This window comes from Mauremys mutica, chromosome 5 (genome assembly GCF_020497125.1).
Source record: "Mauremys mutica isolate MM-2020 ecotype Southern chromosome 5, ASM2049712v1, whole genome shotgun sequence".
In the NCBI taxonomy this organism is placed as follows: Eukaryota; Metazoa; Chordata; order Testudines; family Geoemydidae; genus Mauremys; species Mauremys mutica.
The window spans coordinates 83,399,998-83,421,177 of record NC_059076.1 but is presented as its reverse complement, the minus strand read 5'-3'; the positions used below and the strand labels follow the sequence as shown (position 1 = coordinate 83,421,177).

General features: G+C 43.4%; 1 protein-coding gene across 4 annotated transcripts in view; it reads left to right on the top strand.

The window, feature by feature from the left end:
• Nucleotides 1-21,180, top strand: part of ACSL1 (acyl-CoA synthetase long chain family member 1) — a 77,239-nt gene that overhangs the window by 41,316 nt on the left and 14,743 nt on the right. For 3 of the 4 annotated variants that reach the window (XM_045018022.1, XM_045018023.1, XM_045018024.1), the window contains exons 5-13: nt 27-128; nt 5,396-5,495; nt 5,663-5,841; nt 9,765-9,797; nt 9,969-10,020; nt 11,049-11,122; nt 15,804-15,881; nt 19,395-19,529; nt 20,280-20,414. In XM_045018022.1, the coding sequence (XP_044873957.1) occupies nt 27-128; nt 5,396-5,495; nt 5,663-5,841; nt 9,765-9,797; nt 9,969-10,020; nt 11,049-11,122; nt 15,804-15,881; nt 19,395-19,529; nt 20,280-20,414 (888 nt within the window). Of the gene's footprint in view, nt 1-26; nt 129-5,395; nt 5,496-5,662; nt 5,842-9,764; nt 9,798-9,968; nt 10,021-11,048; nt 11,123-15,803; nt 15,882-15,935; nt 16,014-19,394; nt 19,530-20,279; nt 20,415-21,180 lie in introns of all 4 variants that reach the window. The other variant, XM_045018021.1, reaches the window with a different exon arrangement.

Below are 21,180 nucleotides of genomic sequence, written 5' to 3'. Positions count from 1 at the left end.
TAACCTTAGTTGGCTTTCTGTTTCAGGTGTCAGAGAGAGCAGAGTATGTGGGTTCAGCACTACTTCACAGAGGCTACAAGCCAGCTCCAGACCAGTACATAGGAATCTTCGCACAAAACAGACCAGAGGTAACTATCTGAAGGACATGCTAGGGACAAAGGTAAACTTAAAAGAAACTGTCCAATAATTTCAGAACTTGAATGGGACAGTGTACCAGTCTCCTAGTAAGAGAAATGCATTGGGGGTAGAGGAGTGCTATCATGTAGGCCTACAGTTATACATGTGCAGGGGCTGCTCTAGGAATTTTGCTGCCCCAAGCACGGCAGGCAGGCTGCCTCCTGCAGGTGTGCCTGCGGACGGTCCGCTGGTCCCGCGGCTTCGGCGGACCCTCCGCAGGCACGCCTGCGGGAGGTCCGCCAAAGCCGCGGGACCAGCAGACTCTCCACAGGCAAACCACAGAGGCAGCCTGCCTTCCACCCTTGTGGCGCTGGCAGTGCCCCCCATGGCTTGCCGCCCCAAGCACGCGCTTGGCGTGCTGAGGCCTGGAGCCACCCCTGTACATGTGGCAGCTATAACTAGGAAACCAAGCTTAGCATCTAGTGTGTAGTAGATGTTGCTTCCTTGTGACAGACCTATTGGCACAGATTCTTACCAGAGCCACATCTAGAAAGAAGGGGTAATTACAGCAGAATTACTCACCTCCCCCTTTTTCCACTAAACACTCCAGACTTCAGAGAGGAGACTTATCCCTCATGTCACAAAGTTTGCTAGTTCGTTACCCAGTTTTAGAGGGCATCTCATTTTGACTGTGATTAATATTTAAAATGCTTAGAAATCTGTTTAGTATGGTGTATATAAAACTATAAGCTGTACTTGTGCTTGCTAGTGTCATGAAACTGATTTTAGCAATTCCCCAGAGATGCTAACCACACATAGGCAAACACTAAATTCTGTGACACACCCAAATGTCTGTTCATGCTGCAATACCGTGGATTACAACCTTACCAAATGCCTGCCACTTCTGTGTAGAATCTGCTCTATTCTATTAAATGCAGTGTCTTGGACCTTACCTTCAAGTGAGCTGGAAGTGAGCCCACAATCCTTTCCCAAAGGATAGTATGTTCAACTGGTAGATATGGTATGAAGGTTTCAAGACTTCTCAACATGGAACACTTCTAGTGTCTTTGAGACAATATTTAAGGCTGTTTAAAACTTGGGGAATGCTTTTTTTTCTCTTGTTTCCCTCCCTCTTTTCTCCCCCCCTCCCCTCCGGTGCTTTCCTGTAGGCTTTATGGATGTCCACATAGCCACAATTTCACCCCCTCAGACTAAGGAAAAAAGAGGCTAGGACATCTCCCACCTAATAAAACAAAATTAATAGGAAAAAATGTAAGATGTTTAAAATTATAGGTTTCCACAAACTCATTGGCCCTAGTCTTCTGGATTCTCCTAGAATAGGAGATGGAATGGCAGAGAAGGAGCTAGAACGGTGTTCTCTTGGTATAGTGTTTCTCACTAGCAGAACTTCTTTGGGTATAGTGAAGAATGGTTAAAAACTGGAGCACCCTTGCAGCACGACTTCTCTTACTCAAGGAGATTAGTCAATGTATGTCTAGTTGAGCAACAGCTGCACTGTTTGCAGTATAGATGTACCCAAGCTAGCCTTTAGCTCAGGGGTGGGCAAACTATGGCCCATAGGTTGGATCCAGCCTGCGGGATTGCCACCCCTGTGGTGCTGCAGGCCCCACGCCACTCCCGGAAGCAGCCAGCACTATGTCCCTGCAGCCCCTGGGGTCGAAGGGCTCTTTCCACTGCTCTTGCCTGCAGACACTGCCCCTCGCAGTTCCCATTGGCTGGGAATGGGGAACTGCAGCCAATGGGAGCTTTGGGGGAGGGACCCCTTAAGGGAGGGCAGCATGCAGAGCCTCTGATGCGCTGCACCCTTGTTTCTTCCCCCCCCACCCCTGGGGCTGCAGTGACGTGGTGTTGGCCACTTCTGGGAGAGGCGCAGGACCTGGGCAGGCAGGGAGCCTGTCTTAGCCCCACTGCGTGCCGCTGCCACCCCAGAGCTGCTCCAGGTAATCGACGTCCAGCCGGAGCCAGCACCCTGAACTCCTCCTGCACCCCAACCCCCTGCCCTGAGCCCCTTGCTGCAGCCATCCCACACCCCAACCCCCTGCCCTGAGCCTCTCATTCACGTTGCACCCTTTCCCATGCCCCAACCCCTTGCTCTGAGCCCCTTCCTGCACACTGGCCCCCTCCCACACCCCACACTCCCTCTGCACCCCAACCCCCTGCCTCAGCCCTACATTGAAGGCCCTGCATTCAATTTCCCCACTCAGATGTGGTCCTCAGGCCAAAAAGTTTGCCCACCCGTGCTTTAGCTAACTGGGGTACCGGAGCAGTAAATGAAGATCGCTGCACCAGCCAAAGGCTTCTGAGCCTTACACTTCTCTTTTATGGCATATCAATTACACTTCTCTGCCTTCTAGTACCTCCTTATGTCATTGGACAAGTCAGATGCAAGGCCTACCTTGGAGCCATGTAACTTGGTCCCTGAGGGGTATTTGTATGGGGTGTTTTTTTAAATTGGGTCATCAGTGAGATGGAAAAGGTTCACTTAAGCCAGCAATTTTTAAATATTGGTATCTTCCAAATTACACAGTTCCCTGAAACCTCCCCATCCAATTTTTAGGAAGCTGGCATGGTCTTTGAGTCAAATGTCCTCAAAACATGACCAGTTTATGGGAATACACAATATAAAATCCCTAATGAATAACTAGAGGGAAAAACCTGGGAAAAACCCTTACTCAAACAGAGTTTATTGCCAGTGAATGAGTTTATTATAGATTTCATCTCCACCGCTTCTCTGTTAACTTAGAAACAGATGTTTTTATGCTTGCAAACTACAGTAATCTCTATTTTGCAACTTTATAGTCAGACAGTTTTCAGAGTATAAATTATTTCTCGATAGAAATTTAAAGCTTACCAACTTGAAATCTTTTGAAATATAACACTTTAGCTTGAATGGGCATATAGACAAAATATTCTCCTCCTCATGTTCAGAGAAAAGAACTGGTGTCAGGACTCAGGGTTATAATTGAAGATCTGCCTGTAACTCTAGGGTGTGATCGGGAAACTTTCTCCACCATTATCTGTCTAACACAAAGGTGCTTGAATTCTGCTAGTGCAGGAGGATTTGGTACAGTGGATTTCAAGGTGTTATTGCAACAGGCACTAAAATGGAGGCTACTTTTAGAAAATTTTAAGGAGTTGGTATATAACAAGTTGTAATACTGAGTCCAAAAATATTCAGGTGCCGTTATCAGGATGGCTTGATAGTCTTACAAGCCAATCTAGCAGGCAGGCCTGAACATGGTCTCTACTGTGTGAGCAACTTGGGGTCAACTGTCAGGAGTCATTATACTGAATTTTACAAAAAGCACACTTTTGGAACATGAGCATGGAAAGATGATACAGCTTACTTATAACATGCACTCCTTCAAAAAAAAAAATTGTCATGGTTGGTGGCTGGTTCAGCATGTAAATATGTAGCACCATTAGTATAGGAAACCTAAAGCTTTCCTGGACCAGGTTAACGAACATAACAGAGGCTTGAGATTTAGCAACCTTGGTAGCATATTTAATACAGAACAAAATGTTACAGGATTAACCAATTTAATGTTACACAAACATAGTACCACTTGTTCAGGCAATGAAGTAACTGGCTGAGTGCCTCTGAAAACAGTTTCTTCCCCCCCAATATTTTTGCTATAGTAAAAGCTTAGAGAGCCCTTTAGGATTATGGATCCAGTTTCAGCTTTTTAAAGATGTCTGCTGCTTTCACCACTAACTGGAATTGGTGAACATTAGATGTTGAAAAATACTCAGTCTTACAATATTTGAGTTTTGTCACAAATTCTACAACTACCAGGAAGGAAGACTTGAATTGTCTGTTTCTAGGCACACAGAAAAGCCAGGGAGACTTTGGGCTGGTCCACACTAAGAAGCGGGGTCAAACTAGGGTACGCAAATTCAGCTACGTGAATAGCGTAGCTGAATTCGAAGTACCCTAGTTCGAACTACTCACCCGTCCAGATGCCGCGGAATCGAAGTCCGCGGCTCCAAGGTCGACTCCGCCACCGCCATTTGCAGTGGTGGAGTACCAAAGTCGACCGCGGCGCTTCCAGAGTTCGAACTATCGCGTCCAGATTAGACGCGATAGTTCGAACTCCGAGAAGTCGAACTCACCGGGTCGACCCGGCTGGTAAGTGTAGACTAGCCCTTTGATCTCATGGTAGTCACAAATCCTAGAATTTAGCATAGCTACATGGATATTGCATATAACTGGTTCTCTTTAGTGAACAACTTCCACTGTCCTGTTTTTTAGACATCCTCTGAATGCATGACAAGGATACTTTAGGATCTCACCTACCTAAACTACTTGGCATAAGTTTATAATAGCTATTGTGCTTGCTGGGATATGTAACAAATTATCCAGTGAACTTTCTATTTCAACTTGCAATCGTGTCTGTCTGAGTGCCTGTGGAGAGCTCCTCACCAAGCAAAGGGCATATATCTAGCTCTGCATATATTACAGAACGACTCCTTACTAACAAGGGATTTTCTGCCCATTTGGACTTTACTTATGGAAGTGATGCATGTGATCTCAGTCTCCAAAGTAGCAGACCCCTTCTTTTCAAGAGGGAAAGGTGACCAGAAAAAACTAATAACCAAATGCCATATGAAGTGTACCACCATCTATAGACTGGCTTGCATCAGTTTACCAAACATATCAGACTGCACCACTGGCACTGAGTGACAAGCACTGACAGTTGAAGCACTTCAGTGATGGCTCATACAGAGGGGGGCTGTGCCAGGGATTGAAGTTAATCTAATAAAAGCACTGAATGAGTGGAAATCGCTATGCTCCCACCTATAAAGCACACTCCCATGAACAGCTAGAATCAAAAGGAAGAAACTGGAGGGAGACAAGAATAGAATGGGTGTATGTAGGGTATGTACAAGAAGCTAGCTAGTAGAAAAAGACTTGTGGTTTTTTTTCCCCTCTTCTCTCAGGGGGCAAGGAGGGTGTGTGTGTGTGTGTGTGGTGTGTGTGATTGATATATATATATTGATCTGCTCCCATATAACTGAGAACTACTGGTAGGCCAGCTTGCTTGTTGGTCTCTAAAACCTAGTCACCTATACTATGCACTCCTGGGTAAACAAATGACAGTTAAAAGAACAAGCAACTCTTGGTGGGCAAATCTCCAAACACTGAAGATTTCCTTATTTGAATGCTAACATCGGGTTCCCTCAGTTCAGGAGTCTTAGCATTCTGCTGTTTTGGACTAGTAAACTCGTATTGATTTGTGCTTTTCTTTCTACACAGTGGGTTCTCATTGAACAGGGATGCTACACCTACTCCATGGTGGTGGTGCCACTTTATGATACATTGGGAGCTGATGCAATCAGTTATATTGTGAACAAAGGTATGACTCTTTCAATAGTTCAGCAGCTAAACATCAGATGACAGGCTTGACTGGTAAAAATGATTGTTGCCTTACTCAGAATAACCCTCTGATATGAACCTGTTTGTATCGGGCCTAATAATTAGATAAGTCAAACTTTTACTAATAGCACTCGTATCTTAATTCAGCTGATGTAGGACTGGTTTTCTGTGACAAATCTGACAAGGCCAAGCTTCTGCTGGATAATGTGGAAAGGGGAGAAACTCCAGTCCTCAACACCATTGTTATCATGGACTCCTTTGATAGTGATCTCGTAGAACGTGGGAAGAAGTGTGGGGTTGAAATTCTCAGCCTGAGAGAATTGGAGGTAAGCACTGAAGTCTTCCCCTACTTTACTGTTTCCACCCAGTATCCCCTCTATACCCATAGTTGTACAGTGAAGTGCCCTGGAGGGGTTGGAGTCAGCAGAGTAATTCATCCTGTTCAGGTGGCTGGTTACAAAATCTTGATCTTTGACCAAGAGAGGGAAGGGTAAAGGTTTGACGTCTATTTACACAGGACACCCTTTTTAGAAAGTAAACAATTCACTAGTATTGTTTCACAATGCTTAAATGAGTCTACAAAATCTTTTCCAAGGTGGATACAAAAATTAGTGAAATTTGGTTCGAGGGTAACACTAAAACCTAAATCTTACCATAATATTTACAGCTAGAGGAGCTGTCTAAACAATTCTGCTACCCGTTTATCTTAGTCCTATTTCATAAAGTACCAGCCGCACTAAAACTCAAATGTTGGTGGGTTTATATACAGAATAACTACTAGTATTGATCTTGTTCAGTGCACATAGTCATGGACTGGGTGTCCCTGACAATTTTGGTACTCAAACACCAACACTGTGCCATCTTCTAGTTGGAACCTTAAATTGTCTTACTGCCTCTGCTAGTAAATGGACAAGGTACAGCTGTCATACATGTCTCCCTGAGGTCAAGAAAATCTAGTACAACCTCATTCTGAGGAATGCTAATATGGGGAGGGAGGAGCAGGTGTTTGTAGATTCATCAGTTGAGTAGTTCTGAATCTAAGGCAATGGTGAATAAAAAAAAATTACCTACTACAGAGGGAATGGGAGGGAGTGCCAGTTCTTCTAAAAGCTGTTTCTGGCTCAGTGATTTGGAAACTTAACATGAAGCTGTCTTGCTGGATTTTATACCACTTACACTGGCCCCACAAAACAATGGCAATGGCCTGAAGTGGAACACTGGCCTTCTAGGAGTACCATCATCTGGAAGCCCATAAAATATTCAAAAGGTATATAACAGCCATTCTGCTTCAGGCTGCCATAATGAGCTTTGATTGAGGCAGTATAACTTCCAAGTACAGAATTGGGGGATAGGCTTGCAGTTTGCATCCTTCAACCAAAAAATGTCATGGCTCATAGGCTCACTTGTGACACTTCATTTGAACAGACCATCTAGTCAGTAAAATGGACAGTTGTCAGATGTGGAAATTCGAGAGAAGTGCACATCTTTCCATGGAAAGCTATAGAATTTTTTTAATTTAACCAGGCTTCGATTGGGAAATTGGTGAAGACAAGGCTCACTGATATCTAACTGCCAAGTGATATGCTTGATCCTCACTAACTGAGGTACACTCCTGAATTTCTCTGAACCAAAATCTTTGCTGCAGTTAGACTGCTGGGGAAAAGCATCCTCCTTTTGGTGAAGGTGTACAGATAACAAAACAGTGGAAGTCATTACCAAGGAACAGCTACTTGCATGTGTTTGGAGATGAGGGGGTAAAGCCTTTTTTCTTTTTTTTTTTCTTGCTTAGATATAGTGAACTTTCATGGCATCAATAATATTGCAGAACACCTAGCTTAGTGGTGAAACTGGTATAATTCTGAGCAGATTTGAACTAGACTTGTCCAAAACCCAAAGAAGAACCTTGGATACTAAAGCCAGTCTTTTGCTTAAGGACTAGTGCAATTCCAATGCTTTAAAAGTAATTTTATTTAGAGTGGATTGTTGATGGCTTGTAACACTCAGAATAAGCTGCTTTTATGACAGCCTAACTATCCTAGGGCAATAGCTCCTAGATTGCCCTTCTGTTAACTTTTTTTCCTCCCTCAAGTGATCATTTGTCCCCAGTGGGAACTGCTGTGTACCGAGTGCTTATTTAATAGTAATTATAAAAAAAAAGGTGGCTTACAACTTGAAATGCAGAATACCTTGGAAGATAGCCAAAGTCTGACCTGCATTTGCCCAGTTAATGGGAAAATATTCAGTCTTCACTGCATATAAGATGACTATTGGAATGTATCTATTGAGACTTAACCCTGAAGATTATACAATACAATCAGCATAGTCTCCTGGGTCTTACCAGGAATAGGTAATAGAGTGCCACCAGAAGTTTAGTACTACATCTGGCATCAGTGCAAAAAAAAGCAAAACAGTGAAGAAACTGAGGCTGTCTACACTGCACTTTTAACAATAAACACCTTTCTTGACAGTGTTTTTGTAGGCGGGAGATGTTCTCCTGCCCCTTGACAAAGCTACTGCCCCTTGTTGGGGGTGGCTTTATTTTTCGGCAGGAGAGCTCTCTCCTGCCTACAAAGAGCAGCTATGCTGCATGCCTTACAGTGGCAAGGTTTTAGCAGCACAACTGTGCTTCTGTAAGCTATGCAGTGTAGACATAGCCTAAGCCTTTAATTCAGGGTGGGGACAGTCACAAGGAAATGTTCAGTGCTTATTTTCTTATACCTTGAGGTAAAGACCATGATGTAACTGACACATAGAATTATTTCAGGTTTAAGACTGTTAATCTTTTGACAAATTGAAATGTTTTATATGGGTTCTTTAACCACTGTCATTTCTAATTAGGATTAAAAACACTTAGTCTTGAAACCTTTAAGCTGATTAACAAATATGCTTGGCTTTTAGCCATTACCTCTACTACTGGTCAGAAGGGAAAACTTCAGGCTCTACTCTTAAACGTTCCAACATCTAGAAAAAGTTGTCAGCCTCTTTAGCCACAAGGTCAGACAAATCTCAAATGACAAGAGGCTACAATCAAGATAGGTGGTGCAGATTGTAAGCCCTACTCTGTGCCCATTGTGGTGTAAAGGGAGCAGAAACCACCTGCGAGCTCCCTTCCTAAACTCCGGAGTAGGGAGCATGGGCGGATGGAGAAGAGTGGCTGGAGTGTGATCTAGCTGTCAGCTAGTGCAAGTTGGAACAGTCCCTAAGCTGTTGTAACCTGGGCATAGCTGAGAATCCAGGAGCTGAACCCACCCCACCCCCTGGTTGCAATGAAGCTTCCTCTGCTTGGAGCTCCCTTAATGTGCAGCTCCTATCCTGCTCTCCCTAAAGTTCCTACAGCCTGGTGAGTAATGAAGCAACTGGAGCTTCTCTGCTCCATTACGGTTGGCAGGGAAGGAATGGCAGCTGGTGCTTTTGGCACTTGTGTAGGGAAACAGTGCGAGGCAGTTGAGGAAAAGATGCTCCCCACTTTCTTGTAGTGACAGGCTGTCCCAAACATTGCCATTCAAAAGTCGCAGGGGAGCATATTTCTAATTCATAAACGATAGTCGCTTCAACAGTAACTCTTGAAATCCACAGCATGGGCACCATCATGCTAGAATAATGGACTTGTCTTCAAGGTGGTATTGGCATGATATTGGATGCTAAAGTCTTCTGTAGCATCTGACAGTAGCACAATGATTAAAAAGTTAGTGCCCCATCTGCATTGAGGAAGCACGTGAAACGAGTCTGTTTTGAAAACAAAGTGCAGAATTAATGATGACTTTAAAAGTAAAGACTGTCATGATCTGGTCTAAATGCTAAAAGGTACTTTCTCTTGAAAATGTCAACAATGGCTTCTGTTACATTAAAGGTTTACCCATGCTGAATACACATGCCGTGGTCCACTAGATTAGAATAGGAGTGTGAACTGGTTGCTATCACATTGAGAATTTAGGTGACATGCCTATCTCCTCTGCCACATGTAAATTGGAAACTATGCTTAATCTTATTCCACAGATCATGGGTTACTTATCACTTCATAAAGACACTAAATTTACTGCTGTTTTTGAAGGGGCATTTTCAGGTTACTGTTTACATATATGCTGCACAAGCATATATGCATTTAAAGTTCTGTTAACATTTATTCCCTTATGATCAAAAGTAACCAGCTTGGTGTCTAAATGACAAATGTTATGAAATGGATAGTGATGGGGAAATATTTTAAAGCAAATGTGGTTATCCTACTCATGTCTGTCTCCTAAATTTTTAGGAGGTGGGGAGAGCTCATAGACAAAAACCTGTGGTAAGTATCAAACTACCTAAAAGAGAACTGATCTGCACTAGTTATAATTTCAGTCTTTGCCTTAGTTTGATCTAATGTGTCATCTCCTGTGGCTCAAAGTAAAATTGGTACTTTGATGATTTTGTCCTGCAAAATCTCTTTATACTGAACTGGCTTAATTTTTTTTAAAAGCCTCCAAATCCAGAAGATCTAGCAGTCATCTGTTTCACCAGTGGAACTACAGGTACACTTAATTATGCTGGACTTTCTATATTCTACTTTTATGGACAAAGATCATTCAGAAGGCTCCTTACCACATGCTCCATGTTTCTCCTGCTGCTTCAGCATTTCACTTGTTACGGCAGAAAGTAGTAGATGGCAAACTTGCTATAGAACTTTCTGGGTTAGCCAATGGGAAATTGAAGTGTTTGACAAATAATTCCTGGAGACTAAAATGCACTTTCAGAAATGAGCTATCAGGATTGGCTTGCTGCTAACACAGGACGAAGAGCTCTGTGTAGTTCAAAAGCTGGTCTCCTTCAACAGAATACCTCACCCCCTCCTTGTTTGTCAAAAACAATGAGACTTGTATTAAGAGAATTTGTAGGATTGAATTTAGACGTTGACTTCAGTGTTAAACTTCTCTGTCAAATTCTTTCCAAAATCCCTTCCTTCTGAGGATATTTAGCTACCAAACATGGAAGATATTGAAGGCCTTCTGTCTGTCTTTATTCCTCAAAACTATTTGAACAGAACAGGTGCTGTCTACCTTTGTAAACCCATTAGCAATTTCTATCTCCATTAAGTTTTACTTAGTTCATACAATTAGCCTTTGTTTTAAGTGTTGTGCATCTATCCATTAAAGCCCTTTCTAGACTTCCCTAGAAGTAAGTGATAAAGTGAATATTATCTCCACTTGATATTTTAATGCAGGGGTAAGCAACCTATGGCACATGTGCCAAAGGCAGCACATGAGCTGATTTTTTTCAGTGGCACTCACTGTCTGGGTCCTGGCCACTGGTCTGGGGGGCTCTGCATATTAATTAAATTTTAAATGAAACTTAAACATTTTAAAAACCTTACTTACAACAATATGTTATAGACTTATAGAAAGAGACTTTCTAAAAACATTAATGTATTACTTGCATGCAAAACCTTAAATTAGAGTGAATAAATGAAGACTCGGCACACCCCTTCTGAAAGGTGGTTGACCCCTGTTTTACTGTGTATAAATCATTCACTGTTGGATTTTAATGTTTGTTTCCTCTTTAGGAAACCCCAAAGGAGCTATGATTACTCATCAAAATATAGTGAGCAATGCTTCAGCTTTTGTGAAAGCTACAGAGGTAAACTTAAAGGCTAAGTCATTCAACGTTTTCCAGTCTCTTGGGGCTTAGCCCATAAGAAGGAAAGCCTTTTCAGAAAGAAATGGTATTGAAAATATCTAACACACTATTTCACTAAGTTCTTTAGGCTCTTAAAGTCTGGCTGATACTACTTGAACCCATCTTATCAAAACTTCACCAGTATAAGACAGCTGTTCTGAAATTGGCAACTCCACACACTGAATTCCTGAAACTCTTGCTAATTGCTCTCCCGTCCCCCAAAACCTTAAAATAAAATATCAAATCAGTCTCCATTGCTTAATCCATTGGTCTGTGGTTGATTTGGCAGCTTGGTATTTAATGACTTCCAAGGCAAGAGATTGGTAAAGCTGCAAGATTTAGACTCAGTCCAAAAATCTGGAAGCGTAAATTTTTCTCATGTTCCCTCTGACCAATGGGTTCCCCACACCTACACTGATATGTGTAGAAATTATTGCAGTGACTTAAACTACTGTCGAGGTGAAGCAAAGTCCTTCTGGACGTTTTGAAGCTAATTATACTAAGTCTGGGGTAATAGTGCAAGTTGAACAATTGACATACCCCTTCCCCATCTGAAAACTTGTCGTCATTTTTGTAAATGAAAGTCTAGTTTAGCTCCAGCTAAACACATGCAAGCTAATTCCAGTTCAAACGCTTTCCTAATGTAGAGGTGGGGGTAATGCTTTTTAGCTATTTGAGATGTAGCTAGGATCCTACCCTCTTTTTTAGTAAAGACAGATCCTGAAAAAGGGTCAGATGAGGTGGTTTCCCATATTCCTTTTATCTCTCCTGCTCTCTTGGAATTAGTTTTATAGCCTGTTGTATTACATTAAATTATGTAGTAGGTTTTTCCACTGGCTCTCTAGAGCAGATCATAAAATAGCTTTCTCTAATTTTTCAAGGCCAATTTGGAGACTACTGTGCCTCTGGCCCAATAAGTTAGAAACAGGATGGCTAAAGTTATTTTATGGTCCATACCCTTGGAGAAGCAAGTGCATGAGCCTGCAAGAAGGATAACTGTTCATACTTGCTGTTGGGTGCAGATCTTTGGTTTAGGGTGCAGACTGACTAAAGCCTAAATTTGCTGATTAGAAAAGCACGCAGTTTTAGAATCATGCAAATATAGATGTAATCCAATGAACGCAACCTTGGAACTTAGAAATATTAACTTGGCAAAATAATGAACCAGGGTTCGGGACTTTTGTGGGGAGGGAACTCACCCTCAGACAGTCTAATTTCAGAAGTGCTCTTAATTCACACTGATCCCATGGAAGTTGGTGTTTTAGTTTCAACACTGAGCACTCATGAAAATCCCATCTTGAGGTTTTGGAGATGCATAACTGTCTCATTTCACCTTGATGTGGATGGTAACTTAGATGTGCAGAAGCTGGTAGCTGGCCTCCAAGGCTTGTCCAAGAATGACTTTTTCCTCTGTCCTGCAGTTTGCCAATTGGAGACAGCAAGCCTTGGTGCAAACCTGCTCAAGCTATTCATAATGCAGAAAAAAGGTGGGGAGGTGTCTGAGAGGACTCTTAGAATTAGAGCAGGCCTGCACAACATGCAGCCCGTGGAGCCTTACTGTGCGGCCCGCGGGGGGATTCTGAATCCCCACACACAGCGCTCTGCGGGCAGCCCAGAACCCTTTGAATCCCTGCCCGTGGCCGCTGATTGCCCCCTCCACGGACCCCTGCCCTAACTGCCCCCAGGACCCCACCCCCTATCTAAATGCCGCTGCTCCTTGTCCCCTGATTGCCCCCTCCCAAGACCCCTGCCCCTATCTAAGCCTCCCTTCTCCTTGTCCCCAACTGCCCCCTCCTGAGATCCCCCCAACTTCCCCTCAGGACCTCACCCCCACCTGTCCCCTGATGAACCCCTGAACCTCCGCCCCATCCAACCCCCCCTGCTCCCTGTCCCTTGACTGCCTCCCGGAACTGCCTACCCCTTCTCCAACCCCCAGCTGCCTTACCGTGCCACTCAGACCAGCGTGTCTGGCTCCATGCAGCTCCAGACACGTTGCTGCCATGCTCCCCCGCAGAGCCCACAGCCCCCCCCGCCCCCCCCAGCACTTGCCTTCCAGATTTGAACACCTCAAAATTCAGGAGTGCTCAAGCTCAGTTTGGGCAGCTGTTACTTCATTTCTCCCAAATCAAATATACTGATCCACTGTAACTTGCTGTAGGAAAAAGTAGGATAAAATTGAGCAAGAAATGCTTATTAGGACTGGAACTGCTATTTTCAACAGCCATTGCCTTTTTGTTTGTTTAAAAGGAAGACAGTGATATTGCATTGGCAAATTCCCCATAGAAAGAAAGAGTGGAACAAAAGAATAATAAAGGCACCAACTTTTCCTCAATTATGGAGGACAGTCTTATAATATGCATCCAGAGATCCTCCAATCACACAAGCTGAAAATTGTTCCACTTTACTGCAGCTCTGTAACCATATGGGAACTAATCCTGTCTGTGTTTTGTGCACATTCAAAATTCCTGCTGAATGACCCACCCTGGGAGCGAGTTACCAGTGACCCAGGGCTGGGGCGGCAGGGGGTATGTGGGGGGGGGAGCCCAGGGCTGGGGCAGCAGTGGGGTGGGGAGAGGGCACTGGTCGGGGGGAAAGGGCGAAGCCCAGTGCTGGGGCGGCAGGGGGCATGGGTGGGGGGAGAGCCCAGGACTGGGGCAGCAGGGGATTACAGGGGGGAGCCCAGGGCTGGGATGGGGGGCAGCCAATTTTTTTTGCTAGGGGCAGGAAAAAACCTAGAGCCAGCCCTGCCAGGTTCCCCCAGCTGCCGGAGCCCTGGGCCCTTTAATTTGCCCCTGAGGGCTCCCAGCCACCTCTTCAGCTGGGAGCTCCTGGTTGATTTAAAATCAAAACCTCCCCACCCCCAACCTTCCTTTTTGGCCCACAGCTGTTTTGGTGGGGTGGCGCTGGGGAAGGAGGGTTTGTTTCCGCAGGGCTGGGCGGCCCTGGGGCGGGGTGTTTCTGCGGGGCTGGGAGGTTTCGGCCCTCAGCTGTTTTTTTGAGGAATGTGGCCCTTGCTGCTTTACGAGTTGTGCAGGCCTGAATTAGAGAAATGTAGGGCTGGAAGGGACCTTGAGTGGTCATCTGGTCCCTTCTCCCCATGCTGAGTCAGTATACCTAGATGAAACTCTTCTTAAATCACCAATGACAAGGATTCTGCAACCACCCTTTGTAATCTATTCTAGTACTTTACTATCCTTATAGCTAGATTAAATATTAGGAAAAACTAAGTCTCCCTTGCTGCAGATTAAACTTATTACTACTTGTTGTACCTTCAGTGGACATAGAGAACAATTGATCACAGTTCTCTTCATAAAATATTTGAAACTTGTTGGGTTCCCCGTTGGTGGTGTTTAAGACTAAATGTAATCAGTAACTCTACACTGAAACCCCTACATTCATTAGATGGAAGTAACTAGTCAACCTGGAATAGACAGTTACCTAGTTAGTGAGGCAACTTAAATTGCAGGTGACTTTGTTTTTTATCCTGAAATAGCAAAGTAGTGACTCTAATCAATAAGATGCTGTTTGCCTTTGATCAAACATGCTAATGCTTTTTTTAAGTGCAAAACATTTGGGGGGGGGTTGTAGAAACATAACAGTAAGTCTGTATATCATGGTAAAATTGTTCTTTTAAGTATTCACCTCCAGTCTGCAAGTAGGAACCCTGTCTTGGGTTGACCAGAATAGACAACTGTTGTAGGCAATACACTGCTGAACAGTGGTGGCTTGTGCGCTACTGTTTACTCAGTTGTTCTCAACCCAGGGGTAGGTGTACCGGGGGTACTCAATTCATCTAGATCAGTGTTTCTCAACCTTGGGATTGTGACCCTGGGTGGGGTGGGGTTGCAGGACAGGTTTAGGAGGCTCCAAGTGCAGGGCTGGCATTAGGGGATGCAAGAATGGCAATTGCACAGGGTCCCATGCTATAGTAGGCCTCGTGAACCGAAGTTGCATGCTTCAGACAAGGCTTGCATGTGGAAAAACAGGCTCAAGTATCTCACTGAAATTGAAATATATTGTACTTTATTTTATAATTGTATGGTAAAAATGAAAAACCTTTTCAATAATGTGCTGTGACACTTATGTATGATTTTTGTAAGCAAGTAGTTTAAGTGAGGTGAAACTTGGGGTACATAAGACAGGTACAGTAGTCTGGAAAGGTTGAGAACCACTGCTTACTGTGCTTTAGCTAGCTATTAGTCTGTTAATGTACTTACAGTAAGTTGGGCAAAAACTTCTGAGTGGGATAAACAGTCTCTTCCTACCCAAGGCACCCAGATTTAATCTGGTTCTTTTTAACGTGTACATCTTCTGAGCACTTGACTACTCTTAATTGTCCCAAAAGTGACTTCCCCTATCCTTGTAGGATAAGGAATGGCTGCTGTACATGTCACAACACTAACATCCAAAAAAGAAGTCAAATCCAACACTTATGTCAAAAGTCTCATCCCTGTGCTGTTTTGGACTTTCTTTGGTCAAAGTATGTAAGAGCCAAGCATACCTTTTTACAAATAAAATAAATTTGGGGTCTGGGGTGTGCCCTAGAGTTGAGAAATGTTGCAATAAGCCTTTGTGCTACAAATTGTAACTACTGTGAACATTTACATTTATCTCTCTAACCTGGTTGGCATTTCCCTCACAGAAAGCAATCATTCCTGGTACAGAAGATGTTCTGATCTCATTCTTGCCTCTGGCCCATATGTTTGAAAGAATTGTGGAGGTAGGAATCTGCATGTACTACATTGCTATTCAGAAATCTTTTTATTTTTTTTAGAGTGCATGTGTCTTGAACCCCAGTGACACACACATTTCCTTTTTGCCTCTTGCACACATGTTTGAAAGACTAGTCCAGGTAAGTGTTCAAAGGAAACAAATTGTTGTCCGGATAATGTGAGTATTGGGCATTTCACTTCCCAGTTAACCATGAGCTTTAGCTTTACTGAAAAGTAAGTAGTTTCAGGAATAAGTTTATTAAGAACTATATAATAGAGCACTAGATCTTCTTTCAAAATACTTACACTGGCCACGACTTTCTCTAACGCAACTGGTACTGCATTGAAATGCCACGCTCTTCATTGGCAATTACCTTTAGCTAGCCATAATAGTCTGCAAATAGTTATGCTCTCAGATTATGCAAATTTAACTTAAATTCAATGGAAAAACACCCAGTTCCAAGAATCCCATTTCCAAGAAGTGATGGTCAGATTTTTGCTTTTGACCTCATAATGGACAAGTGCCTCCATTCTTCCAGGAAGTGAGATTCTTGGAATTGTTGGGTTTTTTCATTTTTTTTTTTAAATGCTAACGAAATTTGGAGCTGCTGGGCCATGCTTTCTGGTAATTTGGCAAAGTCCTAGGACCCCTAATTTGAGAGATAAGGGATCTGACAAAACTGCATTTATAAAAAGTCTAGATTATGGGCTTCACTGAGTTGTTTGTTACACAAATACTAATGTCGGGGGTACTGGAGCAATTTATTTAGTGGAAGTGCTGAGAACCATTGAACCAAACTGTAAACCCTGTATGGATAACTCTTGACCCTATTTAGTGAATTGGGGCTGAAGTGGAGACTAGTCAGACCAAATAAATGATGGCCTATATCATCAGTAGGTAATGCATGCCATACAGAAGTATGGTGTTTATAGTAGAGTATATCAATAGTCTGCATAACAGTGACTTGGTGTACCAAGCTGCTTAAAATGGGGGCTGGCAGGTGTTATGAAGGCAAATAGTAGTTTGGAATATCCAAATCTTATTTAAAACTTGGGAGTTGGGTTACACTTGCATCTGAATTTTTCCAGCTTTAAGGTGTCTGTTACAGTTTTAAAAAACATTAAGGCTTTTCCCTTGGTTATTTAGTTGCAATATTAACTCTAAAAGTCTTAATTTTTAGAGTGCAAAAGGCTGGGAGTGCTGCTGCTATGATGTGAGTGGAGTGAGGAGAAGCATTCTCAAAGGTGGAATTGAGGGTGGGTGGAACTGATTCAGTATGAAGAGGCTATTGCTGCTGTAAAATTGACTAGTGGTTCTTGGAACTCAAGTCTACCAACACTTTTTTTATATTCTCATCACTTAAAGTGTAGCATCCACCTTGCTAGAGCAAACTATCTGAACTGGTTGTCTCTGTAGTACACTGGCTTTCTAATTCAGCAATCTGTAATGGCTTGCAAAATCATAAGTATTCTGAAGACTTAAGTAGCTAACCAGACAGATAGGATGTGATGTAAACAGATCTTTCGTGGGATAAAAACCTGTACTTGAGTGCTATGTAGTCTAGGTATTCGTAAGAAACCTAGAGCACTCTGCTTTAAAGCAATCTTGACAGACACATTGATTGCTCATTAAGTTACTTTTAAATATATTCAAAGTAATGGCTTTGAGTTTCTAGCTCTTCCTTTTGTCTAAGGAAACCTAATTTGGAGCTTAGAAATTTTGTAATTCAGATCTGTAACCCAAATTTCACAGTGGTGGGAGGCAATTGGGTTTCCACTTGGACCATGCATACAGCATCTCTAGATTGAAACCTAGTCTACCTCCCAATTTCAGATACAGGAAAGGTTAACTGTGGTGCTGTTGGTGTACTACTTTGACTCCTCCTTCAATAGCTGGAAAACTTTTCCAGAATGAGGTCACTGTTATCACCTCCAGTCATAAAATCTACATAAACTGCCTATGCAGCCATTCATCACAACTGACTCTTGTACTAGGGGGAATGCAGACTTTCATTTGTTCCTGCCAGTGTTGGAGTCAAATCTTGATTACACGTGTGGCAGCTCCTTGGGCTACCACTTGACTAATAGTAGCCTTGTTATAGCCCACCACTCTGAATGATTGATGAAATCATGAGAAGGCATAATTCTAGGCAAAACAGCTGCTCTTGACCCAACAGTCTTTAAAATCCTTTGCTCACTTGGCTGGAGGCAGCAAGTGGGAAAAGTTATGGGGAAAAAATGTCATCTTGCCATCCATTGCAGGTATATCACCTGAAATAAGTTGAACAGTAAGCAAATGACAAGACAAATTAACTATGCTAATATACTATAATAATTGTGGTATGCAGTTGTAATAGTTGTAACATTTGCTCACTTCAGGATGGTGTGTAGGGAACAGGGGCGGCTCTAGCCATTTCACCGCCCCAAGCACGGCAGCACGCCGCGAGGGGTGCTCTGCCGGTTGCCGGTCCCGCGGCTCCAGTGGACCTCCCGCAGACGTGCCTGCAGATGCTCCACCGGAGCTGTGGGACCAGCAGACCCTCCGCAGGCATGCCTGTGGGAGGTCCACCGGAGCCGCCTGCCACGCGACCGGCAGAGCGCCCCCCGCGGCATGCAGCCCCAGCACATGCTTGGCGTGCTGGGGCCTGGAGCCGCCCCTGGTAGGGAATGAGTAAAAGACTGGGCGGCCTCTAAAAGAAGCCACTGTGAAGTAAAACATAAGCAGATGGCTTGCGAAAAGACAGAGAACATACGTTTGCCAGTTTGTTCTAAGACTTAAGCTAGGTAAAATGTGCAGCAGCCATCAGGAGAGCTACAGTCTTAATTTCAAGAGTTTCCTCCTTCCCCTGGCAGCCTGCTTCTCCCTGTCCTCTCCTTCCTTAAATCACAGGGTACCATTCTAACTGGAAGGACCCTGACAGTTAGCAGCAGACTCTTGCTGCTGAGTATGCAGCAACTTGGCTGTTAGCTATCCAGTAGGAGAACCAGTATATCCTTCTTGGAGAAGCTGGTCCACTGTAGGAAGGATTTGGCAGCGGAGGGGCAGTAGGACTCTGCATTTGGGGTAGGGTGCAGAGGACTTAATGAGGGAAAACAAGAGGGCTTTCAGTTACTGGTGAGGAGAATATAAGACTGGAAGGGACCTCGAGAGGTCATCTAGTCCAGTCCCCTGCACTCGTGGCAGGACTAAATATTATCTAGATCATCCCTGACAGGTGTTTGTCTAACCAGCTCTTAAAAATCTCCAGTGATGAAAATTCCCCAACAAGCTGCCTTGTCTCCCTTGGTGCTTCATCATTCCTGTCCTACCCTGAAATGAAACATTTTTTTCCAGAGGCTCTCTCCCACTACCACCGGTTCAGCCCCACTAGAACAACTGGGAAGACTTAAGATGGAGTTGGCATGGGTGGGGTGGCAGCTGCCAAGACTAGAGAACATACTGAATCATCAGTTTAACCCACTCTAAATGTATCTCTTTAACTATAGCGCATGTACTAAAAGCAGTTTTATTATCTTAACAGTGTGTGATTCTCTGCCATGGAGCTCGGATAGGATTCTTCCAGGGGGACATCAGACTACTTATGGATGACTTAAAAACACTGCAGCCAACTGTATTTCCTGTTGTACCAAGACTGCTGAACCGGATGTTTGACAAAGTAAGTCTAGTAGCATTAATCTAAACTTGATCAAATTAAACTGAAAACCACTTTCAGAAAGCTGTGCCAATAATGGGGTAGGATTTGCTAGCCACCAAAACCTTGGATGGGTAATTAACTTCTAAAACATATGCCTGCATATACAATACCGTTAACTATAGTTTCAGTCCTTAGAGAGTTAAGTTAATGGTTGGCTGTGTTAGATATCCCTAGAAAGGCAGCATGTTCTGGTGGAGACCGGACTGAGTCAGACATGGGTTTTAGTCACTAGTAGAGCTGTATCTCCTGTGTGGCCTTGAGCAAGTGGCTTAGGTCTATAAACACTTAGGTCATGGCAAGCTGAGGCATAAAACTCTTCCATGCTAGCCTGATGTGTGCTAAATAGTCATGTGGATGCTGCTGACATGCACCAGAAGTTCCTCAGTGTACTCTGATCTACCCTTGTTTCAAAGCAGGGTAGGTCAACACTAACAAACTGCTGGTGCATGTCAGCAGATCCATGTGAATTCTTCATGCAAATCAGGCTAGTACATGGTAGATTTACACCCGATCTTACTATGAATTAAATAGTCATGCAGACAAGCTCTTAGCCTCTATCTTAGGCCTCGCATCTGGGATAAAATACTTCTCTGTAAAGGCTTCTGAGAAAAATGTACTACTTTTTTAAATTCTTTTTGTGCTTTGCCATAAGAATGAAGGAACACTGTCCTATGAACTTTCTAATACAAGATTTAACTTCATTCATATTAGATCTTTGGACAAGCCAATACGTCACTGAAAAGGTGGATCCTGGACTTTGCTTCCAAGAGGAAAGAAGCAGAACTTAGAAGTGGCATAATTAGAAAGAACAGTCTGTGGGATAAACTGATCTTCCACAAAATACAGGTATGCTTGAAACTCTCTCCGCTCACACAAATTCTCATGTTATAAATCTTTGGAGGATTACTCCTTTATTAGTTCAAAGAAACACTATGAAATAGATTATCCTGAAACAAATCTGTCTTGCTTCAGACAGGCAAACAAATAGCATAGAATATCTGAGTAATCTTTTCCTCTACAATACATGTTGATAGCTATGTGCTGTACAAAGGCCTCAAAGCTTCAGAAATCCCACTTGACTATCCTTTCTCTAATAATAGATTCATTAGGCTCTCTGAAGTGCATGAAACTGTGAAATGTCCTACCAGCATCCTAGCTGAGTGCCTAACATCCTAAGATATTCAATGCATCTAGTGACCTTGAAATCACTATATCCAAAGCACATTCTTATAACTGAGCTGTAGGCGTCAGACTACAATCACTCAATATGAATGGGACTCCTTTCAGTCTGGGTAAAGGATGTCTTGGCCAGTCAAGAGCCTATGTGTACATGTGAAATGCAAAGTAAGCTGTTTGCTTGTACTTCTGGTATTGGTGCTTCATTTTAATCTTAGATGATGACCTGTGCCACTGACTGCCCTTCTCCATAATGTAACTCTGATGTCTAGCATGGTTAATCAGAGCAGTTTCACACCCATCCTCCTTACAATAGGACTGCTGCAAAGCCAAATCCCACAGAGGGGCCATGGCTTAGGGCTCTGTAGATGCAGTTGTCTGTGTGCCAGAGATGCAGTAACAGCATAGTGTGGTCTTTGTGGATAGTGATTGCAGA